Source organism: Tasmannia lanceolata, unplaced genomic scaffold (assembly GCF_043159265.1).
Source record: "Tasmannia lanceolata isolate RefF3 unplaced genomic scaffold, GAP_Taslan_0.1 ptg000018l, whole genome shotgun sequence".
NCBI classification, from domain to species: Eukaryota; Viridiplantae; Streptophyta; class Magnoliopsida; order Canellales; family Winteraceae; genus Tasmannia; species Tasmannia lanceolata.
Window position 1 is genome coordinate 66,254,485 of NW_027518695.1, and position 21,218 is coordinate 66,275,702.

Consider the following 21,218-nt stretch of genomic DNA (forward strand, 5'->3'; position numbering starts at 1 on the left):
CTGGTTTTCCATGGAGTTTATTCTCGATGTATAGATGGCGTGGGCTAGTGTAGGACACTTGGTGAGTTTTATTTTCATGTACATATCCTTACATATATGTTAGCATAGGATCACTCTCTTGGAGATCGGCGGAAATGCGGCATGGTGATGCTTCAAAAACAATAACTGATGGAAGCGGATTACATTCCTGTTGGTCCAATGGAGGACGGAAGTGTGCAACATCATTCTTCCAGATATTTGATGCTTCATATGATGAAGCATATCAGTATCTTATCCTTTGAAACCTCCGCCTAGAGGTCGGCAGGAATTTTCGTAGTGTGAAAGCACTTAGTTGCCCATATTTAACCCGTAATTTTGGTAATATGGCGTTGTAGGGATTACCTTATTACAATAAGTTTAGTGGGAGAATCTCTATAAACCAAGATAGTAAAATTAAGTTCATTGATGTGTTATTTTATTTTTCCATGGTTCAGATGTTTGGTTTCATGTGATGGTTGATTGCATGGTTGTTTTTGTTATTATGTTTTATTGTTCCATGTGAGGGTTGTTTTACATGCATAGGATTCTCACATATAAAATACCCTCTTTAATAATATTAAGTTGATAAACGTGATGTGAATTGAAAGAATTCAATCTTATGGCCTTCCATAGCCATCTGTCAGTTGGCTAGTTTAGAGGGTAGGATGGTCATATGCTGAAGCAGAAGTCGATCCTATTCCTCTAGACTAGAGTAACAGACAGATTCCTTATAAGGATAAGGGAAGTATACAAAGATGCAAAGGCCATATGCCAAAGCAAAAGCCGTTGTGTTTTTGTATATGTTTCCGAGGCGATGGGTTTGACTTAAGCAAGCAAAGGGTGTTGATACCCAAAGGATATACAAATTGCGAAGCTTGGAGGCCTAATTAAACAGAAAATCATTAGGGTAATGACGGATTAGATAAATCTGCTCATTCAATACATGAATGAGTATCCGATACACATTGAAGAAATCTATGTATTTCTTTTGATTCACGAGGATGAGACCCGTAAATGGGACGTTCAATGGGTGGCACCATTGTAGATCAAAAACCCAGATCTGATGGATACATGTCATGATATAAATAAACTTAAAATAGTTACTCTTCCTTATGCATGCCTCTTTCCTTTGCAGTAGATTCAAATGGCATCCTTCAACCCCTTATCCAGGATACTTGATGATAACAAACTTACTGGTTCTAATTATGTGGATTGGAAAAGGAATTTGATTTTGGTGCTCACAATTGCTAAAGTTTACTGGGTTCTGACCACTGATGAACCAGAATTACCTTGTCTCAATGCTGCTCAAGCAGAAAAGGATGGAAAACAAAAAATGACTTGAGGACAATGAGATGGTAAAGTTTATATCCTTTGTTCCAAGTCCAATGTGTTACAACAACAAAATGTTGGAATGGCTGCAGCTAGGGAAATAATGCTTAATCTCAAAGAGATGTTTGGAGAGCAGAATTGCTTTGCTAGCTTAATTGCGATTAAGGGCCTAGTATCCACAAAGATGGTAGACGGAACCCCTGTCAGAGACCATGTGTTGAAAATTATGGGCCTTATAAACGAGCTCCATGTACTGGGGGCCTTCGTGGATGCTGAGAAGTAGATCGATATTGTTTTGTCTTCCCTCCCAGGGTCATTTAATGAATTTCTGATGAACTATCAAATGAATAAATTGTCAATGACCCAGATAGAACTGATGAATCACTTACAATCTATAGAGGATCTACACAAACAGACTAAAAAGTCAGCTTTCTTAGCTAAAGGTAGTGTACCCAAGTCGAAAGGCAAGGGCAAAGTCTCTAAGTAAAACATCTCACAGTTCAAGAATAAAAGGACTTTCAAGAAAAAGTAAACAAAGGGCAATGATGCGTGCTTCCACTGCAAAAAATCCAGGCATTGGAAATGCAATTGCAGAAGTTATTTAGCAAGCAAACATGGCGACAAACCTTCTGAAGGTAAGTTCCAAGTTTTTATTGCGAAAACTAATATCATTGGTCCTACTTATTACTGATATGTGGATATTGGTGCGACCTCACACATATGCAATTATTTTCAGGTGTTCTGGAAAAGTAGAAGGTTGACTGAAGGCGAACTCTACCTTCAGGTTGGGACGGATGCAACAGTTGAAGTCCATGTTAGAAAGGTTGAAAACCCAGAGCAAAATTACTACACGTAGCAGAAGAATAAACCGTGTAAATCAAAATTTTTGCTCTAACTCAGGATTCCTAGGGACTAATTGATTTTATGGTGATTTAATAAACACAAATATAAATCAAATAGCTTTAGTTGCTGTAGATAAGAACACGTCCGCTTGATCAACTCCTCAAAAATCCCCCGGCGATCTAACCTATGCGAAACCGCAAGTTGAATCGATGGATTCCTTCTATTGCAAAAAGAAACTTGTGTACAACTCTTTGTTCACTTTATAATCTGATCAAAATCAGAATAGAATATGAGAATAATTGTTTAGAACAATGGAGCTTAGTTGGATGATTGTCTTTGACCTTGAAAAGACAAAACTAGTTGACGGAATTGAGAGAGGAGAACAAGAGAAAGACTTTGGGGTGTCTCTACTAATTTCCAGTATGTGGAATTATGGGATAACTCTAAAAAATTTCTAGCACTTTGTCGTGTATTTATAGAGTTTTGAATTGACTTTGATACAATCCAAAGTTTTTAGAGAAATCTCAAAAACTAAGGAAACTTGTTAAAATTGGAATCTCCAATTGGGAAACAAGACACACCCAATTGGGAAACCCACATGGGGTGCCCAAGGTGGGCGTGTGTTGCTGCCCAAGCAATCTTGGGTTGTGAAATCCCAAAGGGCAACCCAAGAGGGGGTGAATTGGGTTATTTAAAATTTTCCTTCAAATACTTAGGGAGTTTGAGATTAAACCTAGATTATGCTAACCCTTGTTCAATTTTATACTGCAAGTTAATGGAAAGAAATTAGCAAACAACATAAGGTCGAGGAAAAGAGTAAGGAGACCACACAGCGATTTTATAATGGTTCGGTCAGAAATGGACCTACTCCACTACCCAAGTACCTGGTTGTTCCTTGGGATTTTTCTTTCACTAAAATGAGATTTCATACGATGAATCTCTGGGCTTTACAATGAACTCCGCCTCCAAGGGAACAAACCATCTTTGCACATCCGCCTCTAAGAAGCCAACCCTTTTCACCTACAGCCTCAAAGGGAAACAACTTCTCTTCGCAATACAATGAATAAGGAAAAGGAATAAAAGCTCTCAAGCCTCTTAATAGGAAAATACAATGTACTCACGCTCACAATCACTCGAAATGATTACAAATTAATGCTCTATGGAGTCCTCTTGATAAGAAGTAAATGCAAGATTAAATACTTCAAGAGGTAGAAGAAGAATCCTTTTGATTTCAAGTATAAAAGCTTGAGGGTTTGCAAAATGATAGTTCAAAAGGTTCTTTGGAAGCTCTTGAATGAGGTAGAAATAGCCCAAGATGATTTAAGACCGTTTAGGGGCAAAATAGTAATTAACTGGCCATAGAAAAGTAAGTCGCGTAGGCCCCAACGGCTATATTGCTAGACGGGGGCGGTCGACCGGAATGTTGCGGTCGCCCGCCCTTATCAGGTGCTCATTTTTAGTTTCAAATTCTAAACCTCCACGGTCGACCGGGATAGTCACGGTCACCCGCCGTGGGCTTTCTGTTCAATTGAAGTTTTCATCCGAAACCTATCTGCAGTAGACCTAGACATGGGCGGTCAACCGCCAAGACCTTTCTGGATTGCTCCTTTATTTCCAGGAGCTCATTCGCGGTCAACCGGGTTGGCCTCGATCGACCGGCCCAGTATTATCGGGTGATTGCTGGTGTTCCAGCAACCTCCCCGTGGTCGCCTGGGAGACCCCTGTCGACCGGCCCTGCTTTGAAATTCTGTTTTTACAAATTTAAATCTTAGGGCTTTGGGCTTTGGACTTTGGTCCATGCGCTTGTATCCTAAGTTTTCAAATACCTTTTTTAAGATTGTCAAAGTATGTTTGAAAGGGTTTTGAAAATATAAATTCATGCACATAACTTAATGTTAAGAGGACTCTACACTAAAGCCTAATGAACCTTGAGTCTTCTTGAGTCTTCATCTTCAAAGTACTTGCACAAATTTTTCTTGATTTGGAAGAGTCTTCTATCTTGCCTTTTTTGCTTGTGGTTTCCTTTAATCTTCAATGGTTGTAGGATAACCACCAATGCATGACTTTCTCTAAGCTGAGCCATTCTTCTCTCTGCTTCTAATGATGACTTTGATGATGACTGTCTAGATCACAACACTAGAGCAACCATTAGTATTCTACCGTCAATTTGGGTTTGTTGATCATCAAAATATTGGTAGGTTGCACCCTTGGGCTTACAGTCTCCCCCTTTTTGATGATGACAAACTCAAATTGATTATGGGGTTGAGGCTCCCCCTAAATATCATAAACATGTAGCTTTATGCCTCTACCTCAATATATGCTTATCATATTTGATGATTCAATGTATGTTTAGCTAGAATGTATCTTTGTATAATCATTAAATAAGCATAGGTTGAGTAACATAAACTTTAGAGAAATCACACATATGGTTCATGAATCATAATCAAGTCAATGTATATGCATGAACACAATAATCCATAATCAACATCCTATATTTCTCCCCCTTTTGTTTCATCAAAAAGAGTGGGGAAGGTGTTTGCCATAGGAAGCACAAGATTCCTCCAGTTTTTTTTTTTTTCTTTAGTTTTAGGAGTTAACTTTTAAGTCCCCCTATTTATCTACGTATATGCCTAGATATATACTCAAATAGCATCCAAATAGGCACATTCATGAACTAGATATAGGCTTTTGCAAAAGTCTTAGATGTCTTAATTAGAGATGATAGTACCGTTCCCAAAAAGAGCATTAGTACCAAATGAGTGAGTTTTAAGTTAAGGTTTGACATTGTGGACCCCGATCCCGAGGACGGCGGGCGAGGGACACGAGATCCCACGCCCGTCCTCTAAGATCTCCACCATGTGAAGGAGAGCTCTACCAAGGAACTCTCGAAATGATGCCACTCACAGCATGGGTGGCGATATAAATGAGATACCTCTCGATTCAAGGACCAGCCCAGAACCAAGATGTACCTATAACAAAGAAGAGTCGCCATCCAAGGAAGTAGGCCCTGGATCCCATGAAATACTCTGTTGCAACGGATAACCAGAGATACAAAAGTCCGTGCCTGATGACGAATGAGGAAGGTGTTAAGCGCCCCCAATTCGCCCAAGTGCAAGCACATGGTCTCTTATGCCATTTTTAATTAATTTTGAAGAGTTTTGGGCTAAAATCATGTGAAATGGGAACGAGCATCCCCGAGAAAACGTCTATCTAAGCATGCATGACTCAGGGATGGGCAAAAGAAAATAAACATTCAAATCCTAACTCACCGCATCTAATCCTAACCCATCACATCTAGGAAAGCAGTAACATCCGCACGCACAGCTACAGCTAAGCAGATAATCAAGATAAGATGAATAAATGCTACAACTAAGCAGGTGAGAGGACAGATAAGCACAGTAGTAAACTACCAAAGCAATAGAATAAACACACTAGCATGCAAACCTATGTAAGAGATAATGCTAAGAAAATAATAATCAATCTCATTCTAGGAAAGTAAGCAAGCTAACAGTAGCACATAAGAAGTCAAAGATAAACACACAATGAGCTAAAAGATACAGGGAAATAAATGAATCAGAAAATCAACGGTACATGAGGACCAAGAATACCAGGGAAAAGAAAAGGGAACATACGATAGGCTCAGCGAGCGATTCTAATGAATCAAGCTCAGCGATCCTGATCCGCTAAAGATCGGATAAGTCTCACGATCGTCATGGCCTATTGTTCGGCTTAGCGAGGACAATCCCTGCGAAGGGGCCAAGCTACGTCGTCGCCCGTCCCAAAACCCGACAAAACGTCGGAAAATCGATAAAACCGGCAAACCAAGATCAAAATCGGAAAAGAAATGAAAAGAAGGCTCCGAGTGACCTGGTAATCACCATCCTTGCCCATTTTGGTTTTTGTATTTTCGGGAAAAGCTTGAAAGATATTTTTGGATGCTGAAATAATTTTTTGAAGGGTTTAAATGATTTTATTGAAAAGGTTGACTGAACTTGGGATGACGATCCCAAGCTGCCTACGTACCCTGTGGAAAGGGATCAAGCCAACATAGTTCAAAACAGCTATTCGAAAAAACGCTTTGAATGTTTTTTTGATGTTTTTTGGATTTTTGTTATTTGATTTTTATGTATTTTTATACCTTTTGATCGAAAGGGGGTTTTGGCTCAAGAGGTTGCCGTCCGTCATCGCCTAAACCCGACTAGTGTTCCCAAAATCGATGGGGATCCCGAAATGCGAAGAGAATCCCAAGGAACGCGTGAAAAGATGGACACGAAGAAGGAAATAAATGAATCCCTAATCCTGTAGAAAACGATCATCTCGGAGAGGAAAGAACCTTTAAGTCCTGCAATAAAGGGTGGCCTCCAAGAAGAGAAAATCCCTAAGCCCATGAGAAATGAAGAGATAAGCAAAGAGACATGAAGGGCGAAGGGGTGGCTCAAGAAAAATTCCGTCATTGCCTTAACTCGAGGAAACGTTCCCAAAATTGGTGGAATCCCGAAACTCATAGAGGATCCCGAGGAACACGAAAAGACTAAACCCTAAGAACTAAGGTAGATCTCGAATGATACACATGATCCTAAAAATCCTAAGGAACTTCGTGTAGGTGATGGTCACACAAACCCTACAAACTAGGGGAGAATTGAATTCGGAAGTCATGACACTCCCTGTATTTAGTAGAGGCTTGATGGGGACATTTTAAGAATGAAAATTGTATTCATGAGCAATCATTTCATTAAGAATATCCAAGGGGCAAGAAGAAAAGGCAAGTCAGATCCGGAAGAAGTGATCATAAACCTGAAGCGCTAATATGGAAGGGGACCGAAGATGGACAGACCACGCTAAAGAAAATGGCCATGTCTTAAGTACTTGGACAAAAGGATGTCAATAATATGGAAATTTGATCTCGGAATTGCGCACACCATCAAGAAAAATCTCTAGATTATATGTCTTATGCGCATCGTGAAGGAAATTTCAATTGCTTTTGGTATCCAAAACAACCTGAACACGCACATGTAAGAAGAAAAACTTCACCAGACCATATGCCCAAGTGTATAAAATAAGAAATCTTGGTTAGTTTGCAAATACTCCAAATTCCATAAAAGACACTCACCCAAGCATCCAGTTGATCATACCATATTTATCTTGCCTTTCACAAAAAGAAAAACATTCAACCAAGTACTTCAAGAGATTATTATCATTCCAAGGGAACTCTGATGATTCAATCAACATGAAGAAGACTAGCCAACCTCATACAATTATAGAGGCATGGCTGGGTCAATGTCATTTCCCACGAAACAATTGATGCAAGTGAAACAAAAACTGTGTACAGTATACATAAAATGAATCTATGCTTATATAATTACCATAACATGTTTGACCAACATCGTTTCCACTAACAACAAAGGATGAAAATGCTTTAGGCAAGAGCATTGGCGCTACCATGCTTCGACAAGCACACTAATCCACTTCATCTTTTCCTTTTGAATAGGTTGTTCACAATCTTTATTCCTCTATTCTATTTTTGAAAACTGTAATAACTTTTGAAAGAAAGAGAAAAAAGCAAGATTGGGTGAATTCATGTGATTGACGAGAGGTGATAGTACCAATATCACTAGCTTTCAGCTGCCCATTAACAGAAATTTTTTTTTTTAGAATCTAAATGATATCCAAATGCCAACATCAAGACAAGACACATAAAATTGGAATCACAAATCGAACCCGGACCGCAAGGAATTAAGCAATCTAATAAAAAGAAGAAGAATAATGACAATTAGTACCTTCTTTGGGCAATTTTGTCTCTCCCCAGATTGTCCTTTGTCCCAAGGGTGATGGAGCGGCCAGCAGCTTTTGACAGTGGTGATTGAGGCAATTTGATGGTGGTGATTGAGGCAGTTTGATGGAAAATAGTAATGGGATGAGATCTGTTGGGAAATTATGGGATGTAATGATGGAAATTGGAAATAGGAAGTGGGGGTCAATTGTTAAATGGAAAATGGAGGATCAGATAGGCTTTGGGGTATGTCAATGGCCTTTTTTTTTTACATGGATAGTGGCATGAGAGGAATTGGCTTGAGCATGTGAGTGTGTGTAATGAAACTTGAAAAATGGAAATGGGTCTGCAAGTGAGATAAGAAATGGGTGTATTGAAGATTGGAAATGGGTTTTGAAAATGGCCAAGGAACGTGGAGATGGCTTGAAGTAGGAGGTGGCAAACGAAAGAGGCCGGAATCAATGGCCGGAGATGAGGTCAAGTCAAAGCAAAAGGGGTTTTAGGGAAGAGATGAGGTGGGTTTGGTGGTGATTTACAGAGGAGATAGGGTTTCAATGGCTGCAAATGGGGGAAATCCAAGTGGGTTTGATAGAAATTAGGGATTCCAATAATGGCTGAGACAAGAAGTGAGATGGGTCTAATAAAGATGGTGGTGGAAACAGCTGTTAATGGTGGCTGAGAAATGAAGGTGACGGTGGAGAACAATGGTTGGATTCGGATGGGGTTGGGTATGGTCGGTTAGGGGTTTAGGTTTAGGAGATGGGTTGGGGTAGTAAAGGAGAAGGTGGTGGGGATGATGGTGGAGATGGGTGGTGAAATGGGTTTGTAAAAAAAATCTGAAATGGGAGAGGTTAAACTGAAATGGGTTTGGGTATAAAATGGAATGGGGTTAGAGGTGGTGAAGACGATGGAAAAGGAGTTAGAGAAGAGAAGATGGGGATGGTGTGAGAGGGTAGCTTGGGCCGGATTCTTGCCGGATTCCGGCTTGGATGGCCGGAGAAGATAATGGCGGTTGGGTCGAGGGCCGGAGCTCCGGCGATGGAAAGTTGCAGAGACGGTGGCTTGGATTCCGGTGGGGTTTGTGGATGGTGGTTTGGGAAGAGGATTTGTAGAAGTGGGGTTTTTGTATTAGATGGAAATGGGTTTTTAGTAGGTGTTCGAAAGGGGTTTTGGGTTGGAGGTGAAGATGGATGATGATAAGAGGTTAGGGAAGAAGAAGATGGCCGGTGGGTGAGTGGAGGTGGCACAGCCGGAGCAAACGGCCGGAGATGGTGAAGATGGAGGTGGCGGCTGAAATTGCAGAGGTGAGGGTTGCAGTTTCAATGGAGGTTTGGGTGGTCGGATTCCGGCAAGCTTGCCGGAATCAATGGTGATGTTGGTGGTGGTGGGAAATGAGGGTGGTGGAGTTGGGTTGGTGGTCGGCCGGAGCTCGATCGAGGTGTTGGTCGGTCCTCCTCCTCCTCCTTCCTCTCTCTCTCTGCACTCTTTTTTTTTCTTCAGAAAAATGGGGCTCCTCCTTTTCTTTTTTTTCCACGAGATTCTTTGGGTTATAAAAATAGGGTTGAAACCCTCATCTAATCTTAGCCATTCATTTCATTCCCTTCTTGATCCTATGGCCCTTGATTCTTTATCCTTCTTGCCCTAATTCTATCCTAGAAACCCTAAAACCTAGAGTGCCTAGTTGATCCAAGCCCTACACCTCATCTCTTTAATCTAATGGCCTATGCTTGTGGCTTGTAGAGAAAGAAATGCAAGCTTCCAAAAATGCCCTCCTTAGAGGAGGATTTTACACTTTTATCAACATCCCCATTACCCCCTTTTTTATTTGCTTTAATGGGCACCCATGCTCGGCTATCCCACCCCTTTTTTATAAAGAGAAACATATATTTGCCCTCTCTTTCTTCCATGGACAACCCTTCTTAGTACACTTATTACCAATCCTTACGCACAACAGGGTGGTCCCTGGTGAAAACGAAGGGCAAATAGAGGAGGCCTTGGTGGTTACCCAACTGGTACAGGCACATCTCTTCAGAAATTTCGGGATTCGGTTCGGGACCTCGACTCAACTTCGGGATTGGGATTTTATTTGATTTCGAGAATTCATTCGATTTTGGGGAAAATGGTCCGGTCAAAATGGGGTGTCTACAGATGCCCCTCTTTGGCAGAGGGCGCTTGTCGCACGAATGCCAAAGCTGAAGAGACAACATATTTTGATCGGCCCAAAATTTCAAATGAAAAGATACAAAAGGGATTAGATTTTTTATTGAATGGCAATTTGGACCTTGAACAATCAGGCAGAACCCACACGCACTGAAAATGAGGTTGGGATAATCAAGCGGAACCTTCACGCCTTGAAAATAGAATTTTTAGTTAGGCGGGACCTTCGCGCACTAACGGGAGATTTGGTTAGGTGGAACCTTCACACGCTAACCACAGGGAAGCTTTGTTATGCGGAACCCTCACGCAGTAACAAGCAATGGAAATTTGTTATGTGGAATCCTCACACAGTAACAAAAGGTGGAATTGATTTAGGCGGAACCCTCACGCACTAATCAAAAGGGAAAGCGTTGTTATGCAGAACCCTCACGCAGTAACAAGCAATGGAAATTTGTTATGTGGAACCCTCACACAGTAACAAAAGGTGGAATTTTAATTAGGCGGAACCCTCACGCACTAACCAAAAGGGAAAGCGTTGTTATGCGGAACCCTCACGCAGTAACAAGCAAATGGAAATTTGTTATGTGGAACCCTCACACAGTAACAAAAGATGGAATTTTAATTAGGCGGAACCCTCACGCACTAACCAAAAGGGAAAGCGTTGTTATGCGGAACCCTCATGCAGTAACAAGCAATGGAAATTTGTTATGTGGAACCCTCACACAGTAACAAAAGATGGAATTTTAATTAGCTGGGACCCTCACGCACTAATCAAGAGGGAAAGCTTTGTTATACGGAACCCTCACGCAGTAACAAGCGAATGGAAATTTGTTACGTGGAACCCTCACACAGTAACAAAAGATGGAATTTTAATTAGGCGGAACCCTCACGCACTAACCAAAAGGGAAAGCGTTGTTATGCGGAACCCTCACGCAGTAACAAGTAAAAGGGAATTTGATCGAGGAGTAAAACTCTTATGAAAAGATTGATACTCTCCTGCTTTTGATTGATTGATTGATTTGAATTGATTGATTTGGATTGATGGATTTGGATTGATTTCTTTGGAGATTACTTTGTCTCTCCAAAGAAGCGGGAACTTTTTTTTTTTTGCTTGTTGGATTGATTGATTGATTTGGATCGATTGATTGATTCAGATTGATCCCCTTGAGAATTTCTTTGTCTCTTGCCGAGAAAATGGGAGTGTGAGTTCCTTGCTGAGGACCGGACTCTCATGATTTGCTGGGATTTTGGATATTGACCCTTTTTTAAAGAATTGGATTTTGCTGGGGATTGAATGCTTTGAGCAGTTGACAGCAGACTCTCTGGGAGGTAAGATGCTAGACTCCCCTTGGGGACTAGCTTTGCTGTGAGCTGGCTATAAAGTAGGCTTAGCTGGGGAATTTGGAGGCCTGGCTCGAGATGTGCTTGAGCTTCTCTCATCTCAACTTGCCGGGGACATTGGTTTATTCTGATTGTCCTTGTGGATTTGGACAGCTTTTATGACTTGGAGTGATTTGCCAAGTCATAAAAGATGCCCCTAGTGCATTTCATACTTCCATTACTAGAGTCTTAATAAAGCAATACAAATGCAGGGAAACAAATATTTCATTTCATGAATATTGGATTTACAAAGCTCTCTGCGTAGAGGAAACATGAGAACCATAAGATCAATTCTGCCTGAAAGGTCTCTTTCAAATCTGCCAGCTGACAAAATTTCAATAGGCCTGATAGCCTGCCACTCTTCTGAACCTTGCTCTGATTTAATTTGTCTTCCGGAGACGAGACTTCTTGCTTTGGTGCCTGTCACCCCAGCTCTGGGAAAGGTAAAGACCATACAAGACCGTGGAGATTTTGACTTGACACGCGAGAAACTTCGACAAGTGACAAGTAAAAGACATTGACAAACACAGGACTTGGATTTCAAGAAAGACTCAACTTGCTTCTTGACCTGACAAATATTTTAAATTGGTGAAGGTTAACCACTCTTAGAGTGACTCGAATACCATGCTCAAAAGTGATTCATTCCCTGTTCGGTATTACCGTCATGGTCATTAAACCCCTTTGATTGCTTAGTCTTAAATGCCCCTAATTTAGAGGAATATCAAAGTAAGTCATGCTGGCACTATTCAGACTTTGATGATGCCATTATTGGGTTACAAGTCTTGTCCGCCTCCAGTTGTTCAGTTTCTTTAGAAGTCACTGCCACTGACCAGATTGCCGTTTTCAAGTTTTCAATCTGGCGGATCGCTTGCCTTAATTTTTGCCTGAATTGCTCTTGCGAGTTTTCAATCCAGCAGGCTCACACCTTGATTTTTGCCTAAGCCGCCCTTTCGGGTTTTCAACTTAGCAGGTGAATGACCCTAACTTTTGCTTAGATCGCCCTTGCGGGTTTTCAATCTAACGGGCCTTCAGACTCCATTTTTTTTTTCTTTTACTTTTCTTATTTTTAGCCACAAACCTCTGCCTATTGCACCAAAAGAACTTTTTAGGTAGGTTAGGGTTTGAAAGACCGGAGTTTTGATAAGTTTTCCAAGGTTTCGACCGAATCCGGACTAGCCAGACTGCCTACGTACCCCCAAAGGATGAGGATCAGGTCGCGCGTAGTTCAAGGCACAAATGCCCCTAGTTTACGGGTTTTGAAAATAGAATGGTTTTGATTTTGTGTAAGCTCAAAGAGGTTTTGCAAAGGATTCTTTTGATATGTTTTTTTTTAAGTAAGGATTTTTAGTTTGAAGCTCTGGTCCGCCAAGGAAGGCCTTCTGGTGCCTTAAGCATAGTATTTCTTGAGTTGGTCAAGGTTTGTTGGCTCTGTTAGCTTTTCTCCATTTTCATCGAGGAGTCTGACGGCTTTTCCAGGCAGGACTTCGTCAACAATGTATGGACCTGACCATTTCGGCTTGAATTTACCCCTGGGATCATATACCGGTGCCCGGAAGGATTTCAGAACAAGATCTCCTTTCTTGAGGTCTCGAACTCGAACTTTCTTGTTGAAGGCTCTCTCGACACGGCATTGATACCCCTGAATATGGTACAATGCTTTCAGCCTCTTCTCGTCAATCATTTGTAACTCCTGATATCTAGCTTGAGCCCAAACAGATTCTGGCAACCCAGCTTCCATCATCACTCTCAGGGAGGGAATTCGCAGTTCAACAGGCAAGACAGCTTCCATTGCGTACACCAGAGAATACGGAGTTGCACCTGTAGAGGACCTGATCGACGTCCTATAGGCCCACAAAGCATACGGGAGCTTGTTCGACCAATCTTTGTAAGTCTCGGTCATCTTGCTGATGATCACCTTGATATTATTGTTAGCAGCTTCAACAGCTCCATTTGTTTGGGGTCTATATGGCGAAGACTTATGATGCTTGATCTTAAACTCCTCACACAGGCGCGCCACCTCCTTTTTGAAATGGGACCCATTGTCTGAAATTAGTTCATGTGGTACTCCATATCTCCAATGATATTCGCTCTGACGAACTTCGCAACAGAAGCCGAGGTCAACGATGCATACAAAGTAGCTTCTATCCACTTTGTGAAGTAATCAATGGCAACCAAGATATACTCATGCCCACTAGAAGACTTCGGACTTATCTTCCCGATGATATCTATTCCCCATACTGAGAATGGCCACGGTGAAGTAAGAGAATGTAACTGAGAAGGCGGCACATGGATGAGATTGGCGTAGACCTGACATTTGTGACATTTCTTCACATAGGCGTAGCAATCTGCTTCCATTGTCGGCCAGTAATAACCAAGTCTGAGAATCTTCCTTGACAGCATATTTCCGTTCATGTGAGGTCCACAGACTCCTTCGTGTGTCTGCTCTATGAGTTCTGCAGCTTGATCCTCATCTATACACAAAAGTTGGATTCCATCGAACGACCTTCTGTACAACTCCTCACCACAGATGATAAAGTTAGCGGCCAATTTCTGAAGAGACCTTCGCTCTTTTCCAGAAGCTTCCGGTGGATGCCCCTTGCCTAAAATGAGGTTTTTGATATCTATGTACCAAGGCTTGCCATCTGAACATCTCGCTGCTATTTCAATAGCGTTAACATGTGACAGGGCCCATTGAAGCCGTACTTCTAATGGTTGAACCTCCATTGCCGCAGAAATATCGAGCATTGAAGCCAGAGTAGCTAATGCATCCGCAAAATGATTCTTTGTTCGAGATAGGTGAGTGAATGTGATATTTCTGAATTTTCTGACCAGAGACTCTAGGTACGTATTATACGGGATCAACTTATCGTCTCTTGTTTTCCAGTTTCCGTTGGTTTGACAGATAATTTGAATTGAGTCCCCGAATACATCTAGGTCCTGAATGTGCAAGGCCATGGCTGCTTCCAAACCTGCAATACATGCCTCGTATTCTGCCATATTGTTTGTGCACTTAAACTGAAGCTTGATGGATATAGGGATATACTCTTTTCTTGGTGACACCAACACCGCCCCTACACCTTGGCCTCGATTGTTGACTGCTCCATCAAAGTACATCAACCACTTTGTTTCTGGAACTTCATCTTCCACAGTCATTATCTCCTCATCTGGAAACTCTGCTTTCAAAAATTCATTATTTTCTGCTGGTGAATCGGCTAACTGTTCAGCTATCACGCGCCCCTTAATTGACTTCTGCGTGACATAAGTGATATCGAACTCAGACAATAACAACAACCACCTGGCAGTTCTCCCAGTGAGGGCTGGCTTCTCGAACAAATATTTCAATGGGTCCATCCGGGAGAGTAGAAGAACCCTATTCGATAACAAATAATGCCTCAACTTCTGAGTAGCCCAAACCAGTGCCAGACAGGTCTTTTCGAGGATGGTGTACTTCTGCTCGTACTCCAACATTTTCTTGCTGATGTAGTAAATGGCTCTTTCTCGCTTTGACTCCGGGTCTTGCTGCGCTAACATACACCCCATCGCTGTGTCAGTAACAGACAAGTACAGCAACATCGGTTGTCCTGGTATGATTGGCGACAAAACTGGTGGTAAAGCCAAGCATTGCTTGATTTTCTCAAAAGCTTCTTGACACTCTTCATTCCATTTCTTTGAAGCATTCTTCTTTAAGAGCTTGAAAATCGGTTCACAAGTCGTTGTCAACTGTGCGATGAACCTTCTCAAATATTGAACCTTGCCTAAGAACCCACGGATCTGTTTCTCGGTCTTTGGAGGCGCCATTTCTTGAATAGCCTTGATTTTCTGCGGATCTACTTCAATCCCTCTCTGGCTGACCAAGAATCCCAACAGTTTTCCTGACGTAACACCAAATACACACTTATTCGGGTTGAGACGGAGCTTGAACTTTTGGATTCGCTGGAAGAACTTTCTCAATGCCCCTGCATGCTCTTCCCTGGTCTTCGCTTTAACGATCATGTCATCAACATATACTTCGACCTCTTTGTGTATCATGTCATGCAGTAAAATGGTAGCAGCTCTCTGATATGTTGATCCAGCATTTTTGAGTCCAAATGGCATAACTCTGTAACAATATGTCCCCCATTGAGTGATGAAAGTCATCTTGATCATGTCCTCAGGAGCCATCTTGATCTGGTTGTATCCTGAGAATCCATCCATAAATGAAAGGAGAGCATGGCCCGCTGTGTTGTCCACCAAGATGTCAATGTGTGGCAAAGGAAAATCATCTTTCGGACTTGCTTTGTTCAGATCTCTGAAATCCACACACATTCTAACTTTTTCGTCCTTCTTGGGCACCGGTACTATGTTGGCTAGCCATTCAGGGTATTCAACAACTTGTATGAACCCAACATCCAATTGTTTCTGAACTTCATCTCTGACTAACAAGTCCCACTCTGGTTTCATTTTTCGGAGCTTTTGCTTTTTCGGCTTGGCACGCGGGATTAGGGGAAGTCTATGTTGAACAATGTCTTCACTTAATCCCGGCATGTCATCATAGGACGAAGCAAAAACTACTTTGAATTCCTTTAATAGGGAAATTAATTCCGCACGCTCTTCGGGAGTTAATGTTTTGCCAATTTGAATTTCCCGAATTAGGGTTTCATCACCAATATTAATGGTCTCGATTTCCTCTTCGAATGGTTTTGCTCGACGCTGCTCCTCCTGCCTAATCATGTGTTTGATTTCAGGGGGAGTTTCGTCGGCATCCTCATTAGAGGGGGAGTCTTGATTATTATTATTATTATCAATTTGATCAGATAAAGAAGCAGAAATTGAAGTAGAGACAGGCGAATAAAAAGAAGAGTCTTTTATTTCATTCAAAGAAATCGAAGTTACATCTGTTGACGCGCCTTCAATGGGCTCAGTATTGAAACCTTTAGAAACCTTTACAGACTCATCATCAGACTGGACTATCGTATGAACAGACTTGACAGACTCGGTAGACTCAACAGAAGATGCAACGGACTCCGCATCGGACTGAACAATGTCATCAGGAAACTCCTCATCAACTGGATCGATCACAACTGTACCTGGGAACTCCAGTTTGTGAGAGGTCCCTCGGCTGGGGTGATAAGGCTTTCAGGATCAAGGATCAACGCATCTCCTCCGATCATGGCTACAATCGGTAACTCAACCTGGAACAGGGAATTCAGAAGACACGGCTCAAGGATATCAGCCCAATCAACCTCTGGTTCGATCTCATGAATCTGCAAACTCGGGTATTCATCTGGCAGCTCCATATCGAAAAATATCTCAAACCCCGGCAACTCTTGCCCTGTTGACTCATCAACCCACGGCTCTGCGAACCCACAGAATGCAAAGTCATCTCCCTCTCTGCAGTACTTACCATTTCTGATCAGACTAGATGATTTTATCGGCAGCTCTAGACCCCGGCGACGGAGCTCGGACCATTTCCGCATGTAATTTCTCATTTCTCTAATCTCATCACAAGAAGGTTCATATCCGAGTCCGAACAACCCTTCATTCTTTCTCATTACAGGCCATTCGACTATCCCCTGATGATTGCGACCCAGACCTGCACCGGGAAGGTACCCCTATTTACGCATCATCTTTACAACCCGGGGATTAGTGCTGGTGAGGAACAAAATCTCTTCATTCTTTGATTTTTCAAATGATATGGCTGTGACTTCTACAGAGAACCCGGTCAGACTAACGTCACCTTTCTTTTCTGAGGTACCCTCTTGCGAAATTTGGCCTACCTCCAAATCAGGATCACCCTTGACTGTTATCACCCTGTTGTTTCTGATGAACTTCAGTTTCTGGTGCAGTGAAGAAGGTATAACTCCAACCTTATGGAGCCAAGGTCGACCAAGCAAGAGAAGGAAAGACGCTTTGATATCGAGCACTTGGAACTCTACTTCAAAGATTCTTCCTCCTATCAGAATTTCGGTTGCTAGCGTTCCAATAACATCGCGTCTGGTACCGTCATACGTCAAAATTCCTTGTTCAGAAGGGATGAAGTCATTCGGCCCAAATCCCAGGACAGTAGCAGTGGCTAACAGACATACGTTCAGTGCGGACCCGTTGTCAACTAATACATCTGGAACCTTCTTACCGTTACAGACAACAGTGATCTTCAGTGGACGCGTATGATTATGACCCTCAGATGTCAGATCTTCATCAGTGAAAGAAAGAGTCTTGGACACCATCGCTACCAAACCAACAAGTTCATCAGATGTAATATCTACAGATACCTGTGCAGCATTCAACTCTCTTAGTACAACTTGACGGTGCTTTGGGGAAGCCATAAACAAACCCCAAATTGAAATATTAGCCTGGGTCTTTTTGAGTTGCCGTAAAAGACTCTCATCCTCTTCTTCGCAACTCGGCTTGTTCTGCTTCTGCGCTTCTGCGGCCCTTACGACTTCAGCTGGGTTCTCGGCTCTCAACTCAACAGGTTTGAAGATCCGCCCACCACGAGTAACATGGCGGACTTCGTCATATTGATCGTTCAAGAAATCAAAGTCATCGTCATCAAAGCTCAGAACATACGGAACCACATCTTGAACTTCTTCTTCATCACATTGAAGGATGTAGGGACCAGTAGAAGACTCAGCATAATCATCTTCATCTCCACCAAGCACAGTCGGTGAATCGAAAGCGATAGCACAAATCAAGGAAGCAGGGTCAAGAATAGGCTCTTCAGTAAAAACTGCCCCAACTGTAGGTGGAGGGCGCGCAGCATGAGCTGGTAATGGATTCCGGGTAGTGTTTGGCATAAATACAGCGATTTTTTTTGCTTCTATCATATCCTGAATTGTATGCCTCAAGGCCATCCAGTTATCTGTTAAGTGCCCTGTTCCTTGATGATATGCACAATGCTGATCTTCACGCCAATATCTGGGGAGAATAGGTGGTGGAAGTCTCGGTTCTAAGAGAGTGATCTTTTTGTCTCTTAGTAACTTCTTGAGAGCGAGAGATAAAGGGTAAGGTAGCGGATCAAAATGCCTTGGCGCTTTCCTCGCTGGCTGCTCTGTCTCTGCTACAACTCTTCTCACCGGGCGCGCAACAACCATATTGTTAACTTCAGGCTTTGAAACTACCATTGGTTTCTTTCCATTCCTCGGATCAAAAGATGATTTCGCCAAAGAACCCTTCAACAACGCATCTTCAGTTATGGTTCCTGTCTTGATCAACTGATTGAAGTCAGAATAATACTGCGTCGCCATGAAGTGGTAATACTGCGGAGACAGGTTCTTGACCACAATTTTGATCTGATCTTCTTCAGAAGGGCGGTTAGTCATCTGGGCCGCTTTTCTCCTCCATCTTCTTACAAAAGACGTAAATGTTTCCTGGGGTCCTTGCTTGATTGCTTTTAGATCCCTCTTTGTAACCTCTATCCCTTCTTCCATCGAGAATTGCTCAACGAACTTGTTAGCAATTTCGTCTAAAGTTCCGAGTTCTTCGGGTTTCAGATGTAGGAACCACTTCTTAGCTACTCCTGTTAGAGACATCGGAAACACTTTAGCTATCTGCTCTGGAGACAGCCCATACCCTTCTAAATTTGAAATGAACGACCTCAGATGACTCCACGGGCACCCCGTCCCATCATATTTATCAAAGTCTGGCATTCTGAATTTTGGAGGAAGGGTGACACCACGAAAAAGGGAAAAATCAAACATATTGACCTTCTTTGGTCCCTTAACTTGCATGCTTTCAACTTGTTGGGTCAACTTTTCAACTTTATCGACCAATTCTTTCTCCTTGCCTGGCTTAGCTGATTGCGGAAGACAATTCTCCTCTACATATTGCTCGTCATAGAAATCATCTTCAGGGGAAATGCCAGACCGATTAAAGCCTGGAATCACATTAGTAGGATTTTGGACGACAGGTGCTTTCGAGGTAGCGGCTTTCTCGCTCTTCAACTGAGTAACCTCTTCCTTTAAGGTAGATACCTCTCTTGTAAGGTTCCTCATCATGTCTCTCATTTCAGCCAGCATCTCATTTGACTCGGCCATTTGGTTAAGACTAGGGGAGATAAGTGGAAATAAAGCTGGTGGGAGAGGTGAAGAAGATCTACGACTTAGCCTCGACGTAGAAGATTGCCGGGACCAAGTAGGCTGTGAAATGGTAACTTTTTTCGAAGCAATGGCTATTGCTTAACTCAGACTCCTGAAATGGAAGTAAGAACACTAATTTAAATTAAGATAATCAGAAAGAATGTTATGCACAAATTGAAACGAGGGATAATACAGACACATCTCTCCTCTAGGTAAGAACCAGCCGTACAACAATTGTAAGAAGGGTCATGACGGCCCATCAAACCTAAACGGATAACCATCACACTTAGGGTGTTTCAGATAAAAATCCGACAGCATAACGGCCTTACAAAAGGATCATGGCATGGTAAACTCCTGGTTTATCACTAACACTAGAGCATAAAGTCATACTCAGAAGGTTTTAAATAAAATCCGGCAGCATAACAGCCCCGTAGAAGGATCATGGTAAGGTAAGCTCATGGTTCCTCAATAACCCTAAAGAATACCGGTCACACTCAATATATTCTGGGTAAAATCCGGCAGCATAACGACTGTACAAAGAGATGTGATAAGGTAAGTACATGGTTTAGCTACCAGCCTAAAAAGATGATGACCACACTCAGGACATTTAGAGAAAATCCGGCAGCATAACAGCTGTACTAGGAGATATGGTACGGTAAGCACATGGTTTATCAATAACCCTAAAGGATAATGGTTACGCTTAAGGTTTTTTGGAGAAAATCCGGCAGCATAACGACTCTACAAGGAGGGTCTCGGCAACCAAGCATAAAGAATACGCCGACAAGGTCAAGATGAAACATGGCTCTCAGCAAGAACACACTCTATTAGTGATAATGGCAAAGTAGACTCATAATTGGCATGCAGAGCGATCTGATCGAAATAGATCAAAGGATCAAGCTCAGGGAAGATGGATCATGGCTATAAAGATAATGATGTGAAACCAATGATCTTATCATGATCCAAAAGACGGATAGATAGGGAAAAATAGTAAGATTAAGGAGGAAAACCTAACTAAGACGCAAGCCCTAATCTAGTAATAAATATATATACATATATATACATCCTAACTAGGGGCACCAACCCTAGTCTAATCTAGCAGAGTCAAGGAAGTCTTGACTCACGACAGACAAGTGAGTGTACTCGGACCGCATTTGTAGCCACACGAGGTGAACTACCCTACTCTATAAATGGGTCAAGGCTCCTAAATCTAGGCTCCACATGTGTAAACAACACATTTTCATGCCCATATGAATGCAATATATACATATATAAACACGGGCACTTCCTAGTTGGGTTTCACTAAGTCAGTAAGTATATACATAATATATAAAACAAAGTAGGGCTCCGGACTCAATCTATCGGGCACTATGCATATGAACCATACTTAATATGTATAACAAAAGTACGCCCAATGTTATACATAGTATGCTTCATTGCTCATCGGCTGCTGTAAACACAAGTACGCCTAGTGTTTACGGCTGCAGCACTGGCACATAGCTTGGAAATAGATTCAACGGTCCATAAGGTAATGACATCCAGTCTGGTACGCGCCAAATCTATCCCGTGGAGCCAACAATAAAAACAACGAAAGAATAAAATATAATGAAAGAAATAAAGAATATGATAATGCATGTTGTGCAGTGTGTGAATCCCTTGTTTTATTT

The 21,218-nt window shown here is 42.0% G+C and overlaps 1 protein-coding gene across 1 annotated transcript; it reads right to left on the reverse strand.

Annotated features, from left to right (window-relative positions):
- Positions 1-17,088: 17,088 nt before the first annotated feature.
- Positions 17,089-19,512, reverse strand: LOC143850623 (uncharacterized). Its single transcript, XM_077359850.1, has one exon. It carries the CDS (start codon positions 19,510-19,512, stop codon positions 17,089-17,091), a length of 2,424 nt encoding a protein of 807 aa, XP_077215965.1.
- Between the last annotated feature and the right edge of the window lie 1,706 nt (positions 19,513-21,218).